This window comes from Osmerus mordax, chromosome 16 (genome assembly GCF_038355195.1).
Source record: "Osmerus mordax isolate fOsmMor3 chromosome 16, fOsmMor3.pri, whole genome shotgun sequence".
NCBI classification, from domain to species: Eukaryota; Metazoa; Chordata; class Actinopteri; order Osmeriformes; family Osmeridae; genus Osmerus; species Osmerus mordax.
In genome coordinates, this window is record NC_090065.1 from 8884147 (window position 1) to 8907621 (window position 23475).

Consider the following 23475-nt stretch of genomic DNA (forward strand, 5'->3'; position numbering starts at 1 on the left):
CTCTCATGCATTCAGTGTATGGTGTTTTTATATTGAGCATTTCAATAAAAAGTATTCAATCAAAATGTTAAATTCATTATACACACACACTTTCTTTTTTTGCTAATTTCTATATTTTTTGTTCTGTAGACATTTTGTTGAAAAATTGGACAAAACAAGGCTCACAACAATAAATGAGTGCCCCAAAACATTGACACATATCTCAAGAAGGGTTAAAAATAACATGACATCAACAAAAAATGTATTACAAGGGTAATACCCACATATTGGTCATCACAGGACCCAGGGACAGCGGTTAAACGTGTCGGCTAGCTAAAATCAGCACTTTTACTGAGTGCTGATTTAACTTTTTCCAAGTTTACCACATGGTAAACTTGTAAACCCTATAAGATCACAACAAAATGTACTATACATTGAGGTGTTCTAGTACCCACCCCTGTTTCCACCATAACCACCTCCACCATAACCCCCTCCTCGATAACCGCCAGAACCACCACCACCACCTCTGTATCCACTACTTCCACCCCTATAACCCCCTCCTCCATAACCTCCCCCTCCTCCCCTGTAGCCTCCCCCTCCTCCCCTGTAGCCTCCCCCTCCTCCCCTGTAGCCTCCCCCTCCCCTGTAGCCTCCACCTCCTCCTTGATAACCACCTCCATCAAAACGACCCATCTTGGGAGGACGGGGGCCATCACCAAAACTAGAAAAAAGAAAAACAGAAAACTTATTTTAAAAGCATTTCTTAATTGCCATCAATGTACTTTTTTCTTTTACTCAAATCCTTTTATCCTGGATGCTATGTATATAGCAGACACAAAAAGATGCTTAAAATCCATTATTGCCATCACAAATGATTTTTATCAAACTAAATCTTCCCTTTCTCAGTGAGCTGTGAAGACTGGTCACTTGTGGCGACCACTCGTGAAGATTAGGCAGGAGTCGCTTACTAACCGTTGGTTGTTGGCCATGAGGTTAAGCCCTGTCGCAGAAGGCTTGGAGATCTGACGGATGAGGTTGAGCAGCCGCTCATTGGTGGGGTCCAGCTGTCGGATATACTCTGGGTCCTTGGTTACTTCAACAACCAGGGCCTCCATAGCAGCCCTCAGAGCCGCAATGCTCCCTGCCACCTCATGAGGAACCTTTAGTTTGATCCTACAAAGACAAGTATTCATTGATTGATCTTTTTCCCTTTGCCTAGTCACAGAGAATAAATGATCTTGGCTACTAGTTATCTGCTTGACCTCGCCATGGTCATGCTGAAAGTTTAGGGCAAGATTAAAGCACTAAAGGTCAAATATGCAGTGAAAACTGTTAATTACAGTATGCACCGCTAGGAAGACGCTCACCAATCATCCAGTTCAACGATTTCCCCGTTTGATGTGATCTTCTTGGAGCCGAACAGGATCAACTGCAGAGGGCTGACTAGTGTCATTCCTTTGGCCGAAATGGCTCGAGTTCGGATCTGTGGGAAAACAGAACTGGAATTTAAATTGACCATTGACTCATATTGGGAATGTTCTGCTTTTACAAGTCTTGACATGAAACGTAATGCAGTGCCCTTGCCAATTAATCTTTTTACAAATTGTTTAAATGAGATCCAGATTTCCCCACCTTTTCGCTAAAGACAAAGAAGGGCGAGGGGTAGGTCATGTCATGGTTGCTAAAGGGACAGTTGACAGAGGACTTATGAATGAGGGCATTGCGCCCCTCGGTGGTGAGGATCTTTCTTTTTTCCTTGTGGTAGCAAACGTTGGGGTAGGAGCCAAACGTCAGCAGGGAGATGACCACGTCCAGGTTGTTGTCTGGTCCAACGTTGTTGAACATCTGGGTCATCAAACATTCTGCGCGTGAAATGGAAAAATGGCTTTGAAGGGAGGGGGGGTGGGATATTTAGGTTTGAATCCAAAGACAGAATAGCTGCGATCCGTTATTACCTTCAGGGAATCCAGAGTTGATGAGGATATCTTTCAGCTGTACCTTGGCCTCCCAGGTCATCCTCAGAGTAGACATGTTGAGCTTTTTGTGGTCACAGAATCTGGTTTCAGCGTCTTCTCCGCCCATTCTGAAATGCAAGGACAAGGGCCAGACATCAATACCTTAGCATACTGCAGTCACCATTTGGCAAAAGGTGGAAGAATTTGGAAAGTTACATACAAGTGAAACGTAAATTTGCCTGCCTTATGTGTGCTAGTACTTCAATGAGGTGCAGGAGGGAAAATAAATACTGTATTTGAAATATACATGTCCAATTGACCCACCTAACATCGTCCCAGGCCTGGAAGACTGACAGCAGTGCCACATGATCAGAGAACCTGGTGCCTGCGTAGTTGCGGTGCACAAAAGCCAATCGTTTGCCCTCGCTGATGAAAGGCTCTGGGAAACAAGTGGCAGCTGAGATGGTGCACACTGCATCTCCAACACTACAGAACCACAAGGGAAAGAAATAGCATTTTACATCAAAATATTTCATTTTTTCATATTAAATTTGTATAAGATTTCTCACTTACTTGAATATGCATCCCATTATCATCATCTTCCCAAGCCTTGGCTCAATGGGCAGCTTCGCTAAGATACGTCCGAGTGGTGTTAGCTCATCGTTTACGTCTAGAGCATCCAGTTCTTGAGGGAAGCATTACATCCACAAAGCCAGTTAAACTTAATCTTAAACCAATGTTATCTCAATTCAAAAGTTAGCAATGTTTAGGGGTAATGTTCTTAAGTCACCTGCAGTAACAGTGGAAGAATATACAGTAGTTTCAGAGGGGTTTAAGTATAACGTGTATTTTGATAGGGTAGAAGGATTTACCTCTCAGCGTGTGTTCGGCTTCGATGACAGCATCAAGAGGTGGGGGCTCGATGGCCTTGGACAGGAAGTGGCCGATAGCTCCCAGCCTCAGTAGCTTGATGCTAAGTGCCACCTCATGAAGAGGGGTGCGGAAGATCTCTGGGGTCATATGGGTTTCAAGTCTGAAGAAAGAAAGAAAAGGGGTCACAATTATCATCAATACATCACTAAACAGTGGAGCGGGAAGCAAGGAAGTCAAATTGGATGTTTACTTGTTAAAGCGTGCAATACTACAGATGTGGAAGCAGAATCCAGCACGAACGCGTCCTGCCCGCCCCTTCCTCTGCTCCAGGTTGGTCTTGGACGCCCACACGGTGGCGTAGTTGGTCATGTTGTTGTGGGATGTGAACAGCTTCACTTTCTGCCTACATGGAGGAACAAATCATTACTTTAGTAGAAAGTTATTAATTTTGATCCATCTATATTTCACAATAAATATTTAGATTCATAATTATTCTTTTGAGGACTGAGACATTTGCTAAGACATGAAATGAAGGCTACTTACTTGCAGGAGTCGATGACATATACAACATCGTTGATTGTGATACTGGTTTCGGCAATGTTGGTAGACAGGATCACCTGCAAAATGTCAAATGCGTTATCAAACAATTGCAATCATTAAAGCTGTATGCAATCATTAAATGAAAATCACCTACAAATTTAGCAACTACAAGCTTCCTGTTTGTTTATTCCGGTGTGATGCTCTGAGACTGACCTTCCTGACATCATCAGGCACAGGCTCAAACACCCTGCGCTGCTCCTCTCTGGGGATCTGAGAGTGGAGGGGCAGAATCCTGTACCGCTGGTTCCCTAGAGAGAACAACCAAATACTGTGAAACAAGTCCCTGGAGAGACACCAATGTTAATATGTGCACAACTGACAGGAAACTACTCTGTTTTTTGTTTTTTTTACTTCTACTCTGGCTCTAAGGCAGGCTTAAGTCTTCGCTAACTACTTGAGAAAGATACCAACCCAATTCTGTCTTTAATACTCACTGAAGTGAGGGTTCATTTCCAGGTGTCTCTGCATGGAGAAGATGAGGTTCCAGCCAGGCAGGAAAACCAGCACAGCTCCAGCCACCTGCAGGGTCTCTATGTACTTGAGCAGGGCTTCCACAAGTTCAAACGGAGTCTCCTTCTCACTCATCAGGGCCATGGAGCGCTTGGTCTCAGGGGTGTATTCGGGCCCACAGATGACATTGCAGTTTGTCTGTAATAGATGGTGGACAAGACAAGGAATGGTTTGGCCAGATAGGATTTTTTTTTTTTTACAGTGGATGTTCATCAGTACACAAGATTGAAATACATTCAAATCTTATTTGTATAGCCGTTTTTACAGGGGCTTCACAGATGCCTGAAAAGACGACATCACACCTCATCCTCTCCACCTTCGTCATCCTTTTCTTTCTTCTTTCTATCCATGGGTGGAATGAATCTGGTCATCTGAATGCAATCTTCCAGAAAATACTCTGAAGAAAAAAAAAAAGAATAAAACAGAACATCAATTTGAAAGTTTTGAAGCAGCCGCCAATTAGTATGGATGCAGTAAATGCGTTACTTTTGTTGTTGTTGTGTGAGACACAACTCTTACCTTGTACAGGGAATGTCCGTCCGAAGACCTCAATGACAGGGCAGTTCAAAAAGTATTCGCTGAACATGGTGGTGTCAATAGTGGCAGACATGAGGATTATCCGTACCTCTGGGTAGGCCTGGATCACGTCCCTCAGGACCACCATCAGGAAGTCAGTCTGGCAAGAACAGAACACACACTTTGAAATATGAAGACACCTGCTGAATGTCCCTTTATTCAATTTCCTTCTTTCACAGCTAAGTCTGTGCAAGTAAAAAAAACAAACGTTATAAGTGGATAAAATGCTGCTCTGTTAGCAAGAACCCAAGAAGTGGGTGGAACTCCTGCTCGAACCATATGTTCTATAAAAAGGTATTTAATAGTATATTGGTATATTAAAATCTGGCCACAGGAACTTACGTTGATGTCTCTCTCATGGATCTCATCAACAATCACATGGCTGATTCCTCGGATGCCTGCCTCTAGCTTACGAAGTAGCACACCTGAAAATGGAGGGAAAAGTTCAGGCATTTTTAGAAGACTTAAAAAGGGGGCCTGGCTATTATGACAGACTCTTATAATGGCTGGTGGGACACTTACCGACGGTACAGAAAAGAATACTAGCGTGTGGACGAGGAAGGATGGACTCAAAGCGGACGCTGTAGCCACAGCTGTTCCCCACGTCCTCCCCTCTCTCGTAAGACACGCGCTCAGCCACAGACACAGCACTGATGCGCCTCGGCTGAGGACAAAATAAGGCCACAATGTCCATTTTGTTTGGATTTGTGTGACAATGGCGAAGAAAGCATTTGTCTGAAGTACATTTTCAAAGAGATGTCAGTTGTTCTTTCTTGTTTTGTCGGTCGTACCTGAGTTACAACGATGTTACAGTTGGATGCCTGCTTGTTCTTGATGAACTGGTCCAGGATGTACTGGGGCACCTGGGTGGTCTTACCACAGCCGGTTGCCCCACGGATGATGACCACTGGGTTGCGCTCAATGACGGACAAAATTTCAGACTCAAACTTCTTCACTGGAAGGCCATCTCGCTCCGCAATGATCTGGAAAATTACATATTTAAATATATTTAAAAAAATATATTCAAAATATATAAATATAAAATATGATAACATAATGGCTGATGACAGGAAGTGTTTCCACAACAGCATACCTTCTGTAGGTTGACATCTTGCTCCAGCTGCTCGGTCAGCTGATAGTGAAGGTCTGAGCTGATCTGCTCTGGTGTGCACTGGAAGGGAGAAGTGAGACATGTCAAGGGAAAGAGGGAGAATCAACTGTAACCAATCAGACCCCGAAAAGGAAAGACAATAAAAGAAGAAGGAATAACCAGCTGTCGGTAAAGAAAACAAGACAGAGAGATACTCACAAATGCCAGCGGTCCTTCATCAATGTTGCTGCTGGTCCAGGGGTTCCAGTTAATCTGGGGGGGGGACCAGGGTACCACCCCTGCCATACTCTGCCTCTGAGAAGGCTCAAACATAGCCATCTTCCCCTGGATTAGAGACACGGGTGGACTTGTGGAATCCTGAGGCTGAGGGAGATAAAGGAGACTTACTGTGTTTGACTTTGAAAAGTGGCACACAAATATAAACTCTCCGGCATCTCCGCCCACTTCATTAGCTACGTCTACTCGACTACTCTGTAAGGCAAATATCTAATCAGCCAATCACATGGCAGCAACTCAATGCTTTTAGGAATGTCGACATGGTCAAGATGATCTGCTGTTCAAACTGAGCATCAGAATGGGGAAGAAATTTAATTAAAGTGACTTTGAACGTGGCATGGTTGTTGGTGCCAGTTAAGCTTGTCTGAGTATTTCAGAAACTGCTGATTTACTGGGATTTTCACACACAACCATCTTTAGGGTTAACAGAGAAAGTCCAAAAAGAGGAAAATGGCCAGACTGGACCTGAAAGAAAGGCAACAGTAAGTCAAATTGCTCAGACAACCAAGGTATGCAGAAGAGCATCTCTGAATGGAAAACCCAGATTTTGCCACTCCTGTCAGCTAAGAACAGGAAACTGAGGCTACAGTTCGCACAATCTAGCACCTATTAGTACGAATGGGATGTGGTGGAAAGGGAGATTTGCATCATGGCTGTGCAGCCGACAAAACTGCAGCAACTGCGTGATGCTATAATGTCAATATTGACCAAAATATCAAAGGAATGTTTCCAGCACCTTGTTGAATCTATGCCACGAAGAATTAGGCAGTTCTGAAGGTTCTGAAATGTCAGTGTAAATATTTTTGTATGAATTGTTCTATACTGGGGTACTTACTGCTGGAGGAATTTCAACACCCATGTCTTGGACCAAGCTCTGCAACTGATTCTGCAAATCGTCCTGAACATTAACCTCAATGGCCTCCAACTGCAGAGAAACAAGTCAAGCAATGAAGAACTGGAATTATATCAATGACATCCACCAAATTCTCATTTCAAACCATGTCGAGATCACCTTTAGACAGAAGTGAGTCGATGCATCAGCATTTACACAAATATTTATATTATTAACTTACAGTTTCTCCCTCTTTTTTCTTTGCTATCCCACTGTAGGTCTCAATCACACCCAGATGGTACAGCTGGCGGACAATCGATAGGGCACAGGACTGGGCCGCAAGTTTCTTATTTGAACCATGCTCTCGAGCTATGACTTCTAAAGGACAAAATGGATCTTGTTTACATGTCAATTTAAAAGTTGAATTTGAAATGCCACTATGTTTAATAGCAATGAGAATATAGACCAACATGTCTCTAGTACTTACTTCTACCCAGCTGCCTCACAAACAACTGCATCTCTGCTATAAAGCTCCTGGATAGAGAGAAAATAAGACAGGCCATCTACCCAAGTTCACTGTAGAATGTCTGGGGAAAGACTTAAAGTGTTTGATTGATAATTGGACCAACTGACCTCTTCACTAAGCAGCCTACAGAGCACTCTGACGACAAACCCCATGGATACCCATATGTTTTTCAGTCAGACTTTTAAACAAGAATCAAGACTTTCACCTCTGGTCCATAGACAGCCTCAGTCCTACAGTGGAACAGTGACACCAAAAATCACAACCAGGAAATCCTTTGCTACCATGCGACAACTTTAGTGCATCCTAAATGATGTCGCATGTCTCGACAAGTAGGGTTGGGATCTCTGGCGTCACCGTTGTCCACGTCGTTTACTCTTAAGAACACTTCATCTCAGTTTGAATGGGATCAGTGTTGTCTTTGTGAGGCACTGTTTCAGTAACAACTCACAAAAGCAAAACAGAAAGGTTCTCTCTTGAGATCACTCTGGTGTTTCCAGCACACCCTAGGGGTCTCATGTCTCATCTCTGTAGCATTCCTCTGTGCCCATTTTGCCTCTGAACCATGGGAGGCTGTGCTTTTAGCTGCTCTGCACCCAGACTCTGGAACGCACCTCCCTCCCCAAACAGATCTATTCCGAACTGCCGATAACCTTTAGACTGTTTTCTATCCTTCCCAGTGTATTTGTTAAATCCGTCCACTGATTTTAGATTTATTTTTAACCTCCACTGTTTTTAATTCACCTATATAGGCCAATTTTAGGTAAGAGGTCCATGACAAGGTCCAAGGCGTCCCCCAAATGAAATGTATTATTATTATTTAGTAGTCCATTATTATAGTAGCAGTCCAGAACAAAAACATACAGGCCCCACATCTAGGTGTGTATATGATTGCCATAAATATCTTTTAGGATTATATGAATAAATAATTGAATACTAGTTGTGGTCCAGGGGATATTGCATTCCCTGCTTCTATCCTGACCTGTTGTGGTCAGGCCCCACTTGGGTATATTTGTAATCAGTTTGGTTCTTCTCCTTCTGAAAGAACTGGTTCAGACGGGCCTTGGCGTTCTCAAGGGTCCAGTTTCCATGGAGACCCGCGTTCAGATCAACCTCCTCTGACTCCAAAGTCTAGTTGGAACAAAAACACAGAGTGATTTAATTCCTGGATCTAGTTGACTCTTTAGTACAACTTACACATTTACCAGGCCAATAAATATGAATAAATATCCCTGGTGATGGATATATTCTGTCAATGCTCACTTACCCAGTGAAAATTAACACAAATTACTGATGCTAGTGCAGTGTTCATTGGTCGTAAACGGTAGTGCAGTGCAATGAGAGTACAGAACTTGCACTTTAGTCAGTGATGTGTCACCATGGGCATTGATCCCATTTTCAATTGGAGTTGGAGGCCTTACCGCCTGTGCTTCCATCTCATCTCTTTTAGAGTAGTACTCCTTCAGGTTGGCTCCACGGTCCCACGGAGCCCCTCCGCCTCCACCACCACACTGGGTATGTTCTCCACCTCCAGAGTATCCCAAACCAGTCACGCCAGGGACTGGTCCTGAGTGATTTGCTAACACACAGATATAGTTTTACAACAGAACCATGAGTCTCACATATCTCACATTTTCTAAACTACTACCACTAATTGTCCAAAAATGTTTAAGAAGGTTATCCATCCTACCTTGCTCAGTTTTCACCACCAGATGAGGTGGTAAAGGTCCACTGGGAGGAAGACTTCCAAAGCTATCAGCACCAGCTCCACCACCATCCGGCACACTGTAGTCAGGAACGCTTGCCTATGGTAAGAGGAAAACCCAATAAAAACACTGAAATAAAAAAAGTTGGTCTCTTTAGCCAAAAGTTCAATAACTTTGTGATATCATAATTTTGTAGATAAAAACGGTTTTCTAACCCCCAGTGCTGGGACCTCTGCACCATTCATTTCACCAACTCGGACAAGGTAGTTGACAAAGTCTCTGGCAGCATTGGATTGGGCATCCTTTTTATTGCTGGAATTGCCCATTCCAGTGTAACTAAAGCCATCAACACGAACCTGAGAAATGGGAGGTAATTTAATATATCAATTGACATGCAAATGAAATAGCGATACGATTCTCCAGTTGCAGTTATAGAGTTATGCATTAATCAAAGACGACTCACTTCACACAAAAACTTCTGCCTGTTTTTGTTTCCAGCTGCTTTAACTTCATAGTCAGGAGTTAGTTTCTTCTTACCACACCAGGCATAAAGGAAGTTTTTTATATCCGCCATTGTGGATTAATATGACCCCCTGTGGAAAGATTTTTTTTTAGAAGTGAACCCAAATATCGAGACTTCATTGGCCAATGTTGTTCTAAGCGCCTATAAAAGGTCTCATATGTAGTGTTTAGCTACAAACAGCTAAAACGGTTAGCTACATAAAAGCTTTGCGACAGAATAACAGACACCAAACAGGTCATGCTATTTGCGAACTGAAAAACATTGCAAGCCCCAATTCCTGCTTTACAAACATGTCTGAAAAAGTAGTTTGGCCAGCAAGGAACATTCAGCAGGCTGACCAGCTTGATTAACGGCACGCGAACGTTTAGTTAGATAGCTAGCCTTTAGCGACCAGGATGGCAATGACAGCTAACCCTGGTTTAGCTTGCTTGTCGCATCTCGTGCGCAACATCTTAAGCTAGCAATACAAATAACATAATGGAAACCAAAAACGAAACCAAACTGATGCTCAATTCACATAACCTACTCACTCCTGGTCCACAAAGGCTTGGAAATCAACCAGTCAGATGTGTATTGTTAACAGGATCGTGAACTAGTGTGTTTAGTGGTGTGGATAGACCATAGACCCAGTGGCTATCGAGCTCTAGCTATATCCACTTCCGGTGTTGTGCCCTCAGATATACCCCCACCTGGAAAAGCACCACCTCGCGGCAGCGCGCTACCTACTACTTCAGCACATTTCGATGGTTTTATGGAAAGTTAGGCATTTCTGGACAAGACACAATCCTGCCCTGAAATGCACCCCCCATGTAATTTATGTTCTATATCCCAGCGTCAAATGATTCTCACTGTACATTGAGCGGACTAGTATGAGTAACCAGAGTGATCCCAAAGTCAGTGTAGTACTAAAATCATCCTGTTTTTCTAGCTTTGAAGGCTGTCAAGATTGTACTTTTTATATACCAAATCTTTTTCCTACTTTCAGCTAATGATGTCTATTTGCTTAAATCATTATCCTAACTATTTAAGTCTATGACAGCACAAGGGAATGTACATAGACTACCCATCTGGACAAACCTAAAACAAAACCAATTACAATATGGCAATCAAATCTAACTATACTTTATTTATGTATCATTCATGTTACATACATAGTATGTAGATGCCACATTCAACAAGAGCAGCATTATACACTATCCATGTTTTACAGTTCTTACATATTCATCCATTGGTAATGAGCTTGTACTAATTTGAAACACACACACACACACACAATTACAGGCAGCTTTTATTATCAACATTCAACCACTGACAATTATGCAATATGTTTGACATGGACCAGTTCATTCAAAGTTCCTGTGCAACAAAAAAAGTCTGTGCCTGTATGGAGTGTTGCTCCTATTGTGACAGTGAGAAACAGCAGACTCTTTTTAACAGTAGTTATCAATATGACATTGAACATTGTTCAAAGTCAGGAGGGCAGTCAAATCTTCTCATGAGGCCATGACGGTTTGACAGTATAGGAATAAATTAAAAAAACAAAGATGTGGCTATAGGCTCACACTGCACAGTCCCGATTTCTTTAAAAACCAGCTAATCAAAACAAATGCAACTTGTTTATGACAAAAAAAAAACCTGAAGTTTAAAAAACTATAAAAAATTGGATTAGAAAACGGAGTGCATAAAATATTATTTTTGCCCTTCCACTCCTGTGATGACTTCAATACATTTGTAACTAACTGCTCAATATGTGCTTATCTGAAACAAACCCACTTTATATGTACAACCTTTCCATAAATCTTCTCTTCATTTGACAATACTTTCAACCTATAATTCATCTGTATTTGTCTGTATATGGGAATTATGTAATTTGTAACACATATTCACTATATTATGACAACAGTTGACCTACTGCTCCCATCCTTCTAGAATAATCTCTGTACACAACCAAGATACAAGGTATATACATTAATATATCTAGACATTCTTCGTAGATTTATATGGTCCAATTACAGAGCTCCTTCACGCATTATTTGTTGATAAGACAGGAGCATGTGACCCCCTGCAATGAACAGCATGTCTGACAATCAACAGCTGCTGTTTTTGAATTCACCATTCTCAGTGATGGACAGTTTGGTGGGGTTGGTTGGTGATAGGCCGTTGCGCATATTCTGCATGCTGTAGCGCTCCTTCACTTGAGTGAGGGCACTCATGAGTCGAGAGTTGGCTGCATCCAGCGAGCTTATTCTCTTCTCCTGGAGAGAAAGAAATAGAAAAGGCGGGATAGGACATGAGTAAATTAGAAAGTTGTGTAAAATAATCTTAAAGGATGGGCAAAGAGCAGTATGGTGAAGTTGACTAATTGACATAGGGGGCTGAACCAAGTCTGAAAAAAAGTGTTTCAGTTGTACAGGCACCAAAATATAAACATATATTTAAAAAAAAATACAAAAAAACAAGCTTTGGAGCATACTTTTGTTTCAGGTTATATAAAAGACAAATGATAAAAAAACAGATTTTGAAACGTAGGACCAAAGTACCCATCAACAGTGACATGGCTTTCATCAGCAAACTACTGTAGACTGGAAACATCCTGGACAGCAGACACATAACAAATTTGATTTCTAAAGCGAAAATGGTTGCTGTCCCTAAACCGCTAAATACAGTATGATATATTTGATATATTTGTAATGAAGACATTGCAAAAATTTAGACTACGCTTTTCAACATAGATTTTTCAAGCCAATGGGGGGCAACCTTCTACTGTAGAGCCTGGTCATGGCACTGTTCTGTCAAAACCGAGGTGAGATTTGGGTGGGGGCGGTAGCTAAATTGGGAGGAGGGCAGGGTGAGAGGAAGCAGCCAAAGCTGGAGGCTAACAAAAAGTTTTGTAAAGAGCGCAACCTACAAACACACATTCCTGAGAAACAAGAAGACCGAAAAGCCTACTTGGTAAACATTTCCCTTAAGAGGCCTCTAACTTTAACACAATAGAATAACCCTTTTTATGTAAAAGAGATGAATCTTTGATAAAAAGTGAATACAAGTATTCAAAGGATACACGTGGTAACATTGCATAGGGCAAGTAAATCCTAAAAGAAAAGGAAAAAAACAAAAACAACCAAACAAAACCTCCTAAACTATTTGATCAAATTTTTCCAGAACCAATCACTACATTTAATCATAGATCTGTGTGTAATGCCCAGCTGTTTTTCAGTCTGTGCTTGATCTGTGCTTTACAGTGTTAACCCTTGTTACAGTGTTAAGCATAACAAGAATGCGTGTCGAGTGTAGTTGCGCTCAGCATTCAACCAAGGCTTGCCATGTTCCAAAACCATGAGTTACCCTGGTTTACTTGCCTGCTTGGATAACCCCACTTCCTTTACTGACCTGGAAATTCAACATAGCGGAACACAACGGTAATGAGCAAGTCAAAATGTCTCAAGAACGAAGCGGAACACTATTATAGTATTTTGGAGGGGAGAGTTCTACTGTCAACTGGTATAAAAATAAGGAGAAACGAGAAGCTTATTCACTTCTACCTTTACATTTGTTTGTGCCAGTATAAAGAGATAGGAAAGGCAGGGGAGTGAGAGAGACGGGATGACATGCAGTAAAGGGTCCAGGCCGGATTCCAACCCAGACCTCCGCACTTATCAGATGAAAATGTGAATTAAAGTCAGTAGGAATATAGAATTCATTGTACATTATTAAACAATTCATTGTTTTTTTTATTCCTTTTTTCCTGGCCAGCATTTCTCTACATGTACAACAATCAGGCAGCCAACATGGCAAATGTTCCCAGACAAAAAAGTTGACAGGGTGTGCAATCACTCAAGAGATCAAATGTTAAGTGCCTCTAGCAAGGAGGGTTCATTACATTTCTTTGACTTCTGCAAAGGGTGTGTGTGTGTGTGTGTGTGTGTGTGTGGGGGGGGGGGGGTCAGGGAAAATATCCATAGAAACACTCCCAGCGACCTTGAGCATGGACCCATGATGTGCCCTACCTGCTGTCTCTGTTTTTGGTCATGTGTACACATGTATCATTATACCTAATTATACTTTACCTGTGCATCGATTATCTTCTGTTTAGCATCTATGACCGCCTGCATCTCTGCATGGTCTCTCTTCAGCTCCTCCTCCACAGCCATTAGTCTGGGGGGTGGAAGCAGAAGCAGTTAACGGTCATTTCTAATTCAGTTCCCCACCTGCAGTATCCCGCATTTACATTCATTTTACAGACAGCACTTTGGTCATGTAGAGCACTGTGCTTCTCAACACACAAATATAGATGTGAATTCTCCTTGCTTGTTCCAAAACGGACAGGCTTCAGTTCAATGCATTCAAGCCTATCAAAGTCAAAAGGATTCCACACATCCAATATTGTATCTCTGACTCCAGTAAAGCAGCGCTGCTGTGGTCACTCTGGGCGCACGACCCCTCCGACCGTACCTGCAGATGATGCTCTTCATCTGGCTGTCCTTCTCCTCCTGCTGCCGCCGCAGGCGCTCCTCGCTGTCCTCCAGCCGAGACTTGTACTCCAGCAGCAGCTTCTGCATCTGCTGCTCCTGGGCCAGCAGGCGCCGCTCGTACTCTTCCAGGCGCCGGCCCGACACGCGCAGACGCTCCTTCAGCTTGGAGATCTCCTGCTCGTACTAGAGGGGGAGGGGGGAGGAGGAGAAGAGGAGTGGGGGGAGGTGTGAGCTGAGGTTGTACTGGATAACAGCAGGACTGGGACTGGGAAAGAAGCATTGCTTGTAATGTTTTTGCCATGTTTTGACGTGTAGCAATGGCTACAATGATGATACACGCATTCATACTCACATATACACAAGAACGTAGGGGTGGGCTGTGTTAGCCATGATTAGGTCCATACCCAGGCACAAACTAGTACGCATATTCATACTTGATTTTATTCTGTATCTATTTATTTGAAAGCACCCTGATTGACAACACTCTTCTACATTTTTGGTAAAATTATTAAATATCCTTCCATCCATTTTAGGATTTAACTGATCCTTAAGTAGAATTAGATAACCTGTAAATCTGCAAATCATTTTGTAAATGCTTTTGGGGGGTGGATAATTCTTCCTCTGAGCCACAAAATTGTGACCCCTTGTTTCTCTTTACCTTCTCTGTGTGCTTGCTGTCCTCCCTGCCCTGGTCCCCTTCCTGCTCATCCTCGTATTGGCCGTTGTTCAGTACCCATGCTGCCGTTCTCTCTACTGGGGACATGGTGACTGGCTCTACCGGAGACTGAACCTGCGCCGACATACACGCATGCATACAAACACACAGACACACACGCACACACACATGACCAGTTGAACAAATCTATCCTCCGGGCCAATGAGTGAAACCATTATTTCTTCGTAAGGATAATAGCTAAGTTGATGCTTTACAGGCACAGCATGGGCGACAGCATTCATTCTTGAGAGTAAAGTTGTCTGTGGGTGTGCGTGCGTGTGTGTGAGACAGTACCTGCTGGGGGGTCTGTTGCTTGGCCACACTCCTCACTGACGGGACCGGACTCTCCACTGAGCAGGTAGACTGCAGGCGCGCCGGTTCAGTGTTGGCGCTGTTGCTGCTGCGCAGCGAGGCGCTGTGGGGCAGAGAGTGCGGCGTCCGCGCCCCCGCGCTCCCTCCCCCGGCGCCTCGACTCTGCTGCTCCACCCTGACGATGTGGGCGGTGCCCGCCGTGCTGCTCTGCCTGGGCACGGCCACGGCCGTGGCCGCCCCGTGCTCGGGCAGCGTGTGGCGCCGCGGTGTGGAGCACTCCTCGCTCTGAACGCTCCGCCTACTTCCGAACTCCTCCAGGCTGCTGTTGGATGCGACGCAGCCTTTCCCCCCCCTGCCCCCTGCTTGGCTTCCGCTCCCGCCAAAGTCCTCCGAATTGCTTTGGCTGTTCCGGGAGCTCTCCGTACTCAGGTTCTCCGAGCTGGAGTCGTGCTGTAGCGAGTGCGTGGAGCGGTTCAGGGCGTGTTGGGTGAGGTTGCTGAGGTGGTAAACAGGGTTCTGGAATGACAAGGGCTGGAGGCTCCGTTGCTGACTCAGCGACGGAGGCAGTGGCCGGCGCACCTGGGGTGCACTCTGAGGCAGGCTGTCTCGTAACGAGGTCTTGGTGGCGTGCAGGGCTTGGTGTGGCGTGTGGGGGTTGGAGTACGGGTGGAGGCCTTGGAGTTGGGGGTTGTGGGGGTGTCCAATGGAGACTTGAGAGCCCACTCGGCTAAGCCTCTGGGGGGCCTCGTGAAGACCCAGGGGTCCCTGGGTACTTTGGAGGGCGTGGGAGTCCTGGAGGTCCACCAGGGAGATGGAGCGACCGTTGGGGAGGAGATTCTCCCTCTCCTCCTGGTCAGAGAAGCTCATGCTGTGGGCGGAGGTCGGCTGCTGGCACAGGAGAGGATGCTTCCCCCGCAGAAGGCCCTCCATGTTCTCCTGCACCGGTGACTTGAGGCTGCGAATTTCACTGAATCGATAAGGGACACAATATATTAGGCACATTATAGAAGGCTCCCATTCATATCTACAGGTATATATACTTTGTGTACGCATATAGATGCACCCTTATCCCTGTAGGCATACATAAAACATTTACTGTTGAAGCTGATTTTTGGTAATGTTTTAAATATGAGGTTGATACATTTGATACTGATTAGCATTGAGCGCTCCCTGTCAGAATGTACAGAGGCTCTAGATACCTGTCAGCCGGGTCCTCGAAGATCCTCTGTAGGCCCGAAGACATGCTGCCGCTGATGTTATGGGAGGAGCTGTGGTCCTGGAAGCGCCGCAGTTGCTGCTGGATGGGGGTGGGGCTCACCAGCGAGCGTGCTATGTCGCCCAGGATACGGGGCAGGGGGCCCAGCTTGGCTACGGTGGCCTGCAGGAAGGAATTTTCACCCTGGATTTGGCAGGTCATACCGATAGGTAGCGAGGGAGGGGCCCGGGCAAGTGGCAACCACCGCCGTTTTGACCGATAATCCCCCCCCAATGTTTTGTTGTGGTATGAGGATGGCAGAGGAGGGGGGGTTGGTGTTGTGGGTTGGCATGAAGAGGCACCATAATGCATTGGTGGCAGGACAACGTAACCATGGAGACAGAGTGTGTTGGCCGAGATAGGGGTGGAGTGTAGGAGGGGAGGGGTAGAATAGGGCAGAAAAGAAAGATACAGAGAGGGAGGGGAAAACATAAGGAAAAATTAGGTACGGGGAAAACTAAAAAAGACGAAAAACAACCAAACATGCCACTACACGTCAAAGCCATTGCAACGCAGGCCATGCATTGAGGGGCAAACTAAAATAGGAGGATGTTACGGAGCGAAATGCAGGGAGGTGGGTTTGAAATGAATACTTCATAGACCAGGAGCATTTGTGCAGAGGGGTGCAAAATGCAGTATAATAAACATGCTGGTGAGGGCTTGCAGAAGCCCACTGGGGTACCAGGTCTGGAGGTTCAGTATGGTGTGTTGATAAGATGAGTGGGTGGCACATTTAGACTATCTTGACATTAGCCTCTCAAAACATACTGGCAATCAACCAGAGAGAAAGGAAAAGTATCCTAGACACAGATTAAACCTGACCCCTATAACAAGTGCAAATGAAGAAAGACGTTCTTAATTCTGAATTAATCTTGTACTGTCTTTGAAAATGGTATCTACTCTTTGCCTTAACTTACCATGTCAAGCTTTTACCAAGTCAACAAATGTGGATTTAGCTAGGTTAGGTAACACATTTTAGTCCTCAAATAGATATGAAACCAACACTGACAAAACTTTAATAGTAGTCACACAAACAATATATTCAGTATTATTTAAAGTAAGACATTTTCCTTGTTAAGCGTGTTGAGAGTCATCACTGCAAGACATCACCCAGCCATGCCTCTACTCATTCAGGAGAACGGAAATGACACACCACTGGTGGCACATTGCAAGGCCTGAGCCATACATATTCAATCACCAGAAGTTCTCTCTAAGACCTCTAAGACTTGGTGCATATCTACACCACAGGTTGGTAACTACATATTAATTCCACCCCTACTCCAACACTCCTCCAGTTTGAGCAGAGGCATAGAAGCACCCTGTGTTTGGCTTCTTACCTTGTCCAGTTGGGACACCACCTCCCAAAGCAGAGAGTGGAGAATGGAAAGCTCACGGCCCAGGTCGATGTAACCCTCAAAGCCTGGTGTGTTGGAGATGGTCTCCGGGTTGGAGATCTCAGTCAGGAAACGCATCATCCCCGCCCACTCGTGCTCCAGGAAGTTGTTCATAAAGGCCATGTACTCTTCCTTGTTGCCGAATCTTTGAAGGAGAAAAACGTTATTCAGAAACCGGCTTGAGTTTTGTTTCGCTTTGAGAGCTGTGATCCCACCATAGACGCAGCTTTACATGTGTCTGATCACAATTCTATACGATAATAGCACTAACAGTAAATAATAACGCAAGGATAAAGGATTAAAAAAACAACAACTGGGACATCGCGAATCGGCGTACACGTACTTGGCAAAGTTAGCGAGGTTTTGGATGACCTTGGCGATGAGCGTGAGGGTGCGTGACGTGCGGTCGTCGGGGTACTCTTGCATGAGGCTGAAGAGCGAGGGAGACATGATGGCGGGACACAGGAAGCGCAGGAAGAGCGAGGCACTGATGAGGCGCTTGCTGATGTCCTGCTTTCCCCTCGACACACACTGCTGCTTCCACGCTGCAAACACCTCTTTGAGCTCCCGGGGGAACACGCTGATGGTAGAGCAGAGGTCGGGTTGGGTTACGACACACAAACACGTCTGCGCAGGAGAAAAGGCCGGCCTTCCAACGCACATGCACTCCTACACACACACACACACACACACACACCAGTCAACTTTGCCTATTCAGACTGAGACATTCCATCCACGTGTATATTCTCCAAATGGACAGCAGGGGGAGATCGGAAACCTTGATTTTTTCCCATCTCTCCAAAACCATTCTATATACACCGCAGTAGCATTAGCCAAAGTCCCCAGGGAAATAGCTGATCTGGCTCAAGTACATTGGCAGTCACTGTATGAAGAAGATTGGATGCGTTTCCACACAGCCTCTCGCATTTTAGCTCCTCGATTACCTCAAAGAAGACAGATTGGATTTCTAGATGTTTCCAGCAGAGGCAGTGTGTCTCACCAGTAGGAGTTGATGATCTTGCAGAAGGCCAACTCGCAGCACATCTTCAGGTTGCTCTGGTGCTCTGGTAGCTCGCTGTTGGAACACTTGCCCGGGTCGACCTCGCAATTCTCATCCGACTCGTACAGAGCTTTGATGAACTCCCCTACAGTAGCCGGTACAGACACGAGCCAGGTTAAGACAGATTTTACGAAAGATGTGGTTCAATGCAGACGCATTTCAAATCGTTTCCAACACAGCTGTGTGTGAATGTTCTCACCAAGTGCATCGTGCAGGTACTTCTGTCCCACCAGTTTGAGGTACTCCTCGATGGCTTTAGTGGCCAGCGTGTTCTCCCTGAAGATGAGCACGTCGTGGTCGGCACATCGGTCCACCTCCGACATAACCAGGTCTGTCAGGAAGTCCTGAGGGATGAGGGGAGGAAAGAAAGGGGGGGAGGGTGAGAGGAGATAGGGAAGATGGGGGAAGGGAGGAGTAGGGGGAAAAACAGAGGGGACAAGACAGGCTTTACAGCTAATCAAAATACTACAACTGCAATGCCTGCAATAAGGACTAGATCAATGTGCTAGGCTATCATTTTGTTTTCAACAATTTGAAGTTAAAAGGGTTGCTAAAACTGGATGGTGGAGTTAATCTTTATAGTCAATACTTGACACTGAACACACAGGGGAAAAACAAGATGAGAGCTCCAAGGTTACAAGGTCAGTTATCGGAGGTCTGACTGGACAAAACAGACATCAGTCTAGATACAGTGAACAACACAACCTGCCTGAACAATATGAACAACAGAATGAAGAATACACTCCAAGCCTCAAAAAGAGGCCTTGAGATAACCCTACGTCTTTACCTTGGCCCGTCCGGTACTCTGTAGAATATGGACCAGCGCACACGCCATCTCCTCTTTGTTCTTCACACTGATCACAGGCTCCAGCACCGAACACAGCATGGTGTAGTTGTTGGTGACAAACTCCGCAAACTCCTTGTACTGCTCCATAGGGAGAATGGAGATGGTCTGGAAGCGGGACTTGATCCGTATGGAGGGCCCTCCTCCCTTGGCCTTGCTGGTGGTTGGCGTGCTAACAGGGTACCACTTCTCCACAAACTGCCTCCCCGTCACCCCTCCGATGGGGATGTTGACCAGTCCCACATAGTTGTTCTTATCCTTCTTCTTCTTCTTGTCCGCGTCCCGGTAGATGTGCACGGTGATGCTGTGCACGGCGGGCAGGCTGGAGAACTCAAAGTGCTCGCCCCAGAAGAGACAGTCAGAGCGCATCTTGCTGGTGGTGCGAGCGTAGAGCACGTCGTCCAGACAGAGCTCGCAGAAGTACTTCTTCTTGGGCGGGAGGTCCTTGGCCTCGATGATCCACAGGCGGAGGACGTTCTCCGCACGCCGACAGTTGTCCTGGGGTATATAAATACAGCAGAAGGTCAAGGATCAAAAGTTATTAGTTCTTTGTCATTTTTGTGGTAAGAGTCAAGGAACAGTCTGTATTTACTGATCACATTGGAAAATAGATACTATAAATATGTGTCATTGTGGTTCTTTCTGTACAGGGTATAACCATACAACGATACGATAATGAACCAACATGACAAGAACATTGGACGAGCGCTGAAATAATGCATCTTACAACAGGAAACAGTGCTTCAGCAAAAATAACAAACAAGATGTCCGACCTTGTTGGGTTGAACCGTTCTCTTCAAGTTCTCCATCCATTTATCTCTCTCCGACGCAGACGTACAGCTGAAACACTTACTACCGCCTGAGTATGTCACCTGTGGAGCAAAGGAAAGGTGTGAGGAACTCCAACTTAGAACAATGGTGCCAACTCCTAGATAGATACTGTGCTACAGCAGGTAGCTATACCATACTCAAGCTGGAGTCTGTATAGCTGTCATGAGAATGCCCTCTGGTAAAAAAAAGCAGAGGAGAGTTTTTGGGGCACTACCTCGAAACAGAACTCCTGGCCCAGGATGCTGCTGTGGAGAGGTTTGATGTAAACGTCTTCCTCCATGCCCAGGTCCAGGGCTTCCACCGCACTGCCTGGGCTGAGTAGAGACTCATGGGAACTGGACTCTTTTAGCTTGGGCAGCCCTCGCGATCTGAAGGACAAGACAATGCAAATGCAGGATTTGTATGGTCACAACAGAACAGCATAGATTATAGGATGGGTAAGAATTAATGAACCAGCTTCATAAGTCAGTAGAATTGTATTTCACGCTCAGGCACACTCCTCTGTTGATTTACAATACTTATTTAATTGACTCTTGACTACTCAACAAGGAACCACTTTTATCCATTATTAACTATTCACTTAAGACCAATAAAAACACCACAAAAACGAGTGTCCTGAAACACACAAAAAAGACCCACACTGCCAATAAATCTGCCAAATTAGAAACATTCCAGGAAGTAGCAATACCTACGAAAAACAACCACACAGGAACTTGAAGGAATCTCCCCAGAGCATTTCACCACCTCATCGCTTCCCTCTGGGAAGGCTGTTGTCCCTTCAATGCCAGCTCCTAGCTCCACGGTTCTCAGCTCTCGGTATCATCAAACCGCAACTACACTTCCTTAAACTTCCCTGAACACACAAGATGTAACAGTGAACCAACCAGCAAGCAGCCGTAGTCAATGTCACCTTCCCAACAGTGCAATTTGCCTTCTGGTTCAATGATGGTAAACAAGGTCCTGGGCTGGCCAATCCGTTGCCCCCCTCTGGAGTCTGTTTCCATGGGAAAGCCTCTTCTAGGAGACAGGGCTCTAGGTAGCACAGTGACGGAGGTTCGCTGTTGCTGTGCTTAGCTCACAAAACCCCACTAACGGGGAAAGAACATCCTTTGAAGCTTGTACCCATCCTACGCAGTACGTTTTAGTACTGTCATGTGTATGAAGGACACTGAAGCAGATTAGGTTATCACCCTTACTTAGTAGCCTACCACATTATGACATCATGCACCTTCATTTAGTACATTTCGGATTAGCCCCGTGGTTGGGGGTAATAATTCATATAAGTGAGGAAGGATTTTAGTTTTCAAGAGCCTTAGGGGGGTTGGACATATGCTCAAAAACCTGTCCATCCGAAACATATGGTGACTTCCCAAAGTCTCCAAAAGTACCTGGACAGAGAGACCGTTGCAATATAAATCCATATCGTTTGCATGATTTGGCTACCTTGCTGAAGTGAACTGTCAACTAGGATAGTTCATACAAAAGATCAATCAACGCCATGGGCAGCCGTAATCAGAAGAGGCACCTCAGCACAGCGTTTCAGCGAGAGAAAGAGATGCCAGCCAAATCAATAGTACATTCACTACCCATGGAAGACAGATTGTCAATTCAAAAAAGAAGCAGTCTGGAGGCTTTTTCAAATGACTATGAGTGTAACAACATTAAACTCTGAGAGGCTGCACGAGTCAGTTAATTAGAGCAAAGTATGCAGTGAATCTACCAGAAGTTCTAAGAAAAGACATAAGGGGTTCCCGAGAGCTGGTGAAAAAGTCAAACAAATATTTGAACTACAAGACATTAGCAAGATGATGAATAGTCTTAATGCAACCTTGCATGTCTTGAAACGCACCTGAAGAATATAATGTGTAACCATAATGGATCCTGATGTCTCATACACAGATATAAAGCCTAGTCTACATCTCGGGCATCTGCACAATGAGGACACTCCAATGAAATATTTCCAGTCTAGGAACTAAATACAACGCTTTACCAACAATGCATAAAAATTCCGCAGCTAGCAGTCTGAATACAGTATGTTTACTGTGTAATAAACTACAATGGATAAGCAGTCCTCCATGCACAAAGCAACAGATTGACAAGGCCGCTGTTGCTGACATTGGCCAGGCCTATTAACATAATTAATCATAATCCCAGACTTCAGTGCATTACAAACCATCCTACCTCACTGGCCAAATGACATGACAATGATTTTGCCATTTCATTATCAGTCCGTTACTGATGAGGTAGTGCTTCAAAGTGCTCACTGGATTCTGTAGAAAATATGGGGTTTTAGCAAAGCATGGCCTTTTTATTTCTCTGTGTAGGGGCGGGAGGCACAGCAAGCTGAAAGTTGAAATGTCTTTAATAGAGCTCAAATCAAACTCTTTGGCAGATGGATATGCATGTTTTACGTAATATATTACTGTCTGAAGAAGCCAGAAAAAAAAGCTTAGAATGAGAAACTGCAGAACAAGAGCTTTTAAAAGGGACAAGGACAGCATTTCTACCGAGAAAAGATGGGTACGTGAGAAATCTTAAACACATAAGGACATGTGAAAAACAACACAACTCTTGCTCAGTTTTTACACGATCCCATCACTGCTAACGTTCACACATTCACCAGCGTCTAAAAAGTATAAATGTATTCCAACTCAAAGTGTCACTAAGGAAAGAGTACGTGTACAAAATGAACAAAGACAAATAAACCGCAGCAGGGCATTAAAAAAACATCACGTCAGGGACAGTTAACAAAATGACGACAGAGAACTTCCTCTGTGTTCCTTCTTACTGCAGTGGGGATAAGTGCCAACGTAATCTCTTGGCATCGGCCTCCTCGATGTGTCTCGGGCTCGCCAGCTGAATTATGTAAACCTAGATTACGGGGTTGGAGAGGACACAGATCTGCCCTCTCAATCCAGCCATGATATGGGGGATAAGGACAGCGACGTGGTCGATCCAGGGGCCTGGCTTCATCCGGGAGCCACTGATACCCCGTAATTCCATAGTCAGTAAACAAACCTTAACGTGTACTTGTCATGCTTTGAGCTTGGCAAATATATTCCCAATCAGAGACTGATACATCATCAAAATGATCTCACTTTTGCATCTTGGCCGCAGTTGTAAAGCAC

General features: G+C 44.7%; 2 protein-coding genes across 6 annotated transcripts in view; both read right to left on the minus strand.

The window, feature by feature from the left end:
• Positions 1–241: 241 nt before the first annotated feature.
• Positions 242–10115, minus strand: dhx9 (DEAH (Asp-Glu-Ala-His) box helicase 9). Its single transcript, XM_067253550.1, has 28 exons — positions 9995–10115; positions 9405–9534; positions 9157–9297; positions 8926–9040; positions 8657–8814; positions 8218–8366; positions 7200–7246; positions 6954–7090; positions 6716–6805; positions 5803–5967; positions 5587–5664; positions 5285–5476; positions 5016–5157; positions 4836–4918; positions 4437–4593; positions 4220–4314; positions 3842–4055; positions 3561–3655; positions 3351–3424; positions 3058–3210; positions 2807–2967; positions 2508–2619; positions 2259–2420; positions 1935–2062; positions 1612–1841; positions 1347–1462; positions 952–1152; positions 242–700 (listed from the first exon to the last, which is right to left on the minus strand). The coding sequence occupies exons 2-28, from the start codon at positions 9513–9515 to the stop codon at positions 424–426; spliced, it is 3783 nt and encodes a 1260-aa protein (XP_067109651.1). The 5' UTR covers positions 9516–9534; positions 9995–10115; the 3' UTR covers positions 242–423.
• Positions 10116–10734: 619 nt separating this feature from the next.
• rasal2 (RAS protein activator like 2) overlaps positions 10735–23475 on the minus strand; it is a 41651-nt gene continuing 28910 nt past the window's right edge. For 3 of the 5 annotated variants that reach the window (XM_067252797.1, XM_067252796.1, XM_067252800.1), the window contains 13 exons: positions 20562–20715; positions 20290–20388; positions 19460–20014; positions 18872–19016; positions 18613–18757; positions 17956–18192; positions 17556–17757; positions 16163–16362; positions 14946–15930; positions 14595–14726; positions 13917–14119; positions 13532–13619; positions 10735–11719 (listed from right to left, as the gene is read on the minus strand). In XM_067252797.1, the coding sequence (XP_067108898.1) occupies positions 11552–11719; positions 13532–13619; positions 13917–14119; positions 14595–14726; positions 14946–15930; positions 16163–16362; positions 17556–17757; positions 17956–18192; positions 18613–18757; positions 18872–19016; positions 19460–20014; positions 20290–20388; positions 20562–20715 (3313 nt within the window). In that variant the 3' untranslated portion in view covers positions 10735–11551. The remainder of the gene's footprint in view (positions 11720–13531; positions 13620–13916; positions 14120–14594; positions 14727–14945; positions 15931–16162; positions 16363–17555; positions 17758–17955; positions 18193–18612; positions 18758–18871; positions 19017–19459; positions 20015–20289; positions 20389–20561; positions 20716–23475) is intronic. The other 2 variants (XM_067252798.1, XM_067252799.1) reach the window with 2 other exon arrangements.

Bases quoted from the DNA above. Each gene is read 5' to 3' on its own strand.
- dhx9 (XM_067253550.1), bottom strand. From the start codon at position 9,515: ATGGCGGATATAAAAAACTTCCTTTATGCCTGGTGTGGTAAGAAGAAA. The intron at 9,298-9,404 runs GTGAGTCGTCTT...CCCATTTCTCAG, and splicing joins GGCAGAAGTTTTTGTGTGAA to GTTCGTGTTGATGGCTTTAG. The intron at 1,463-1,611 runs GTGGGGAAATCT...GTTTTCCCACAG, and splicing joins TCTTTGTCTTTAGCGAAAAG to ATCCGAACTCGAGCCATTTC.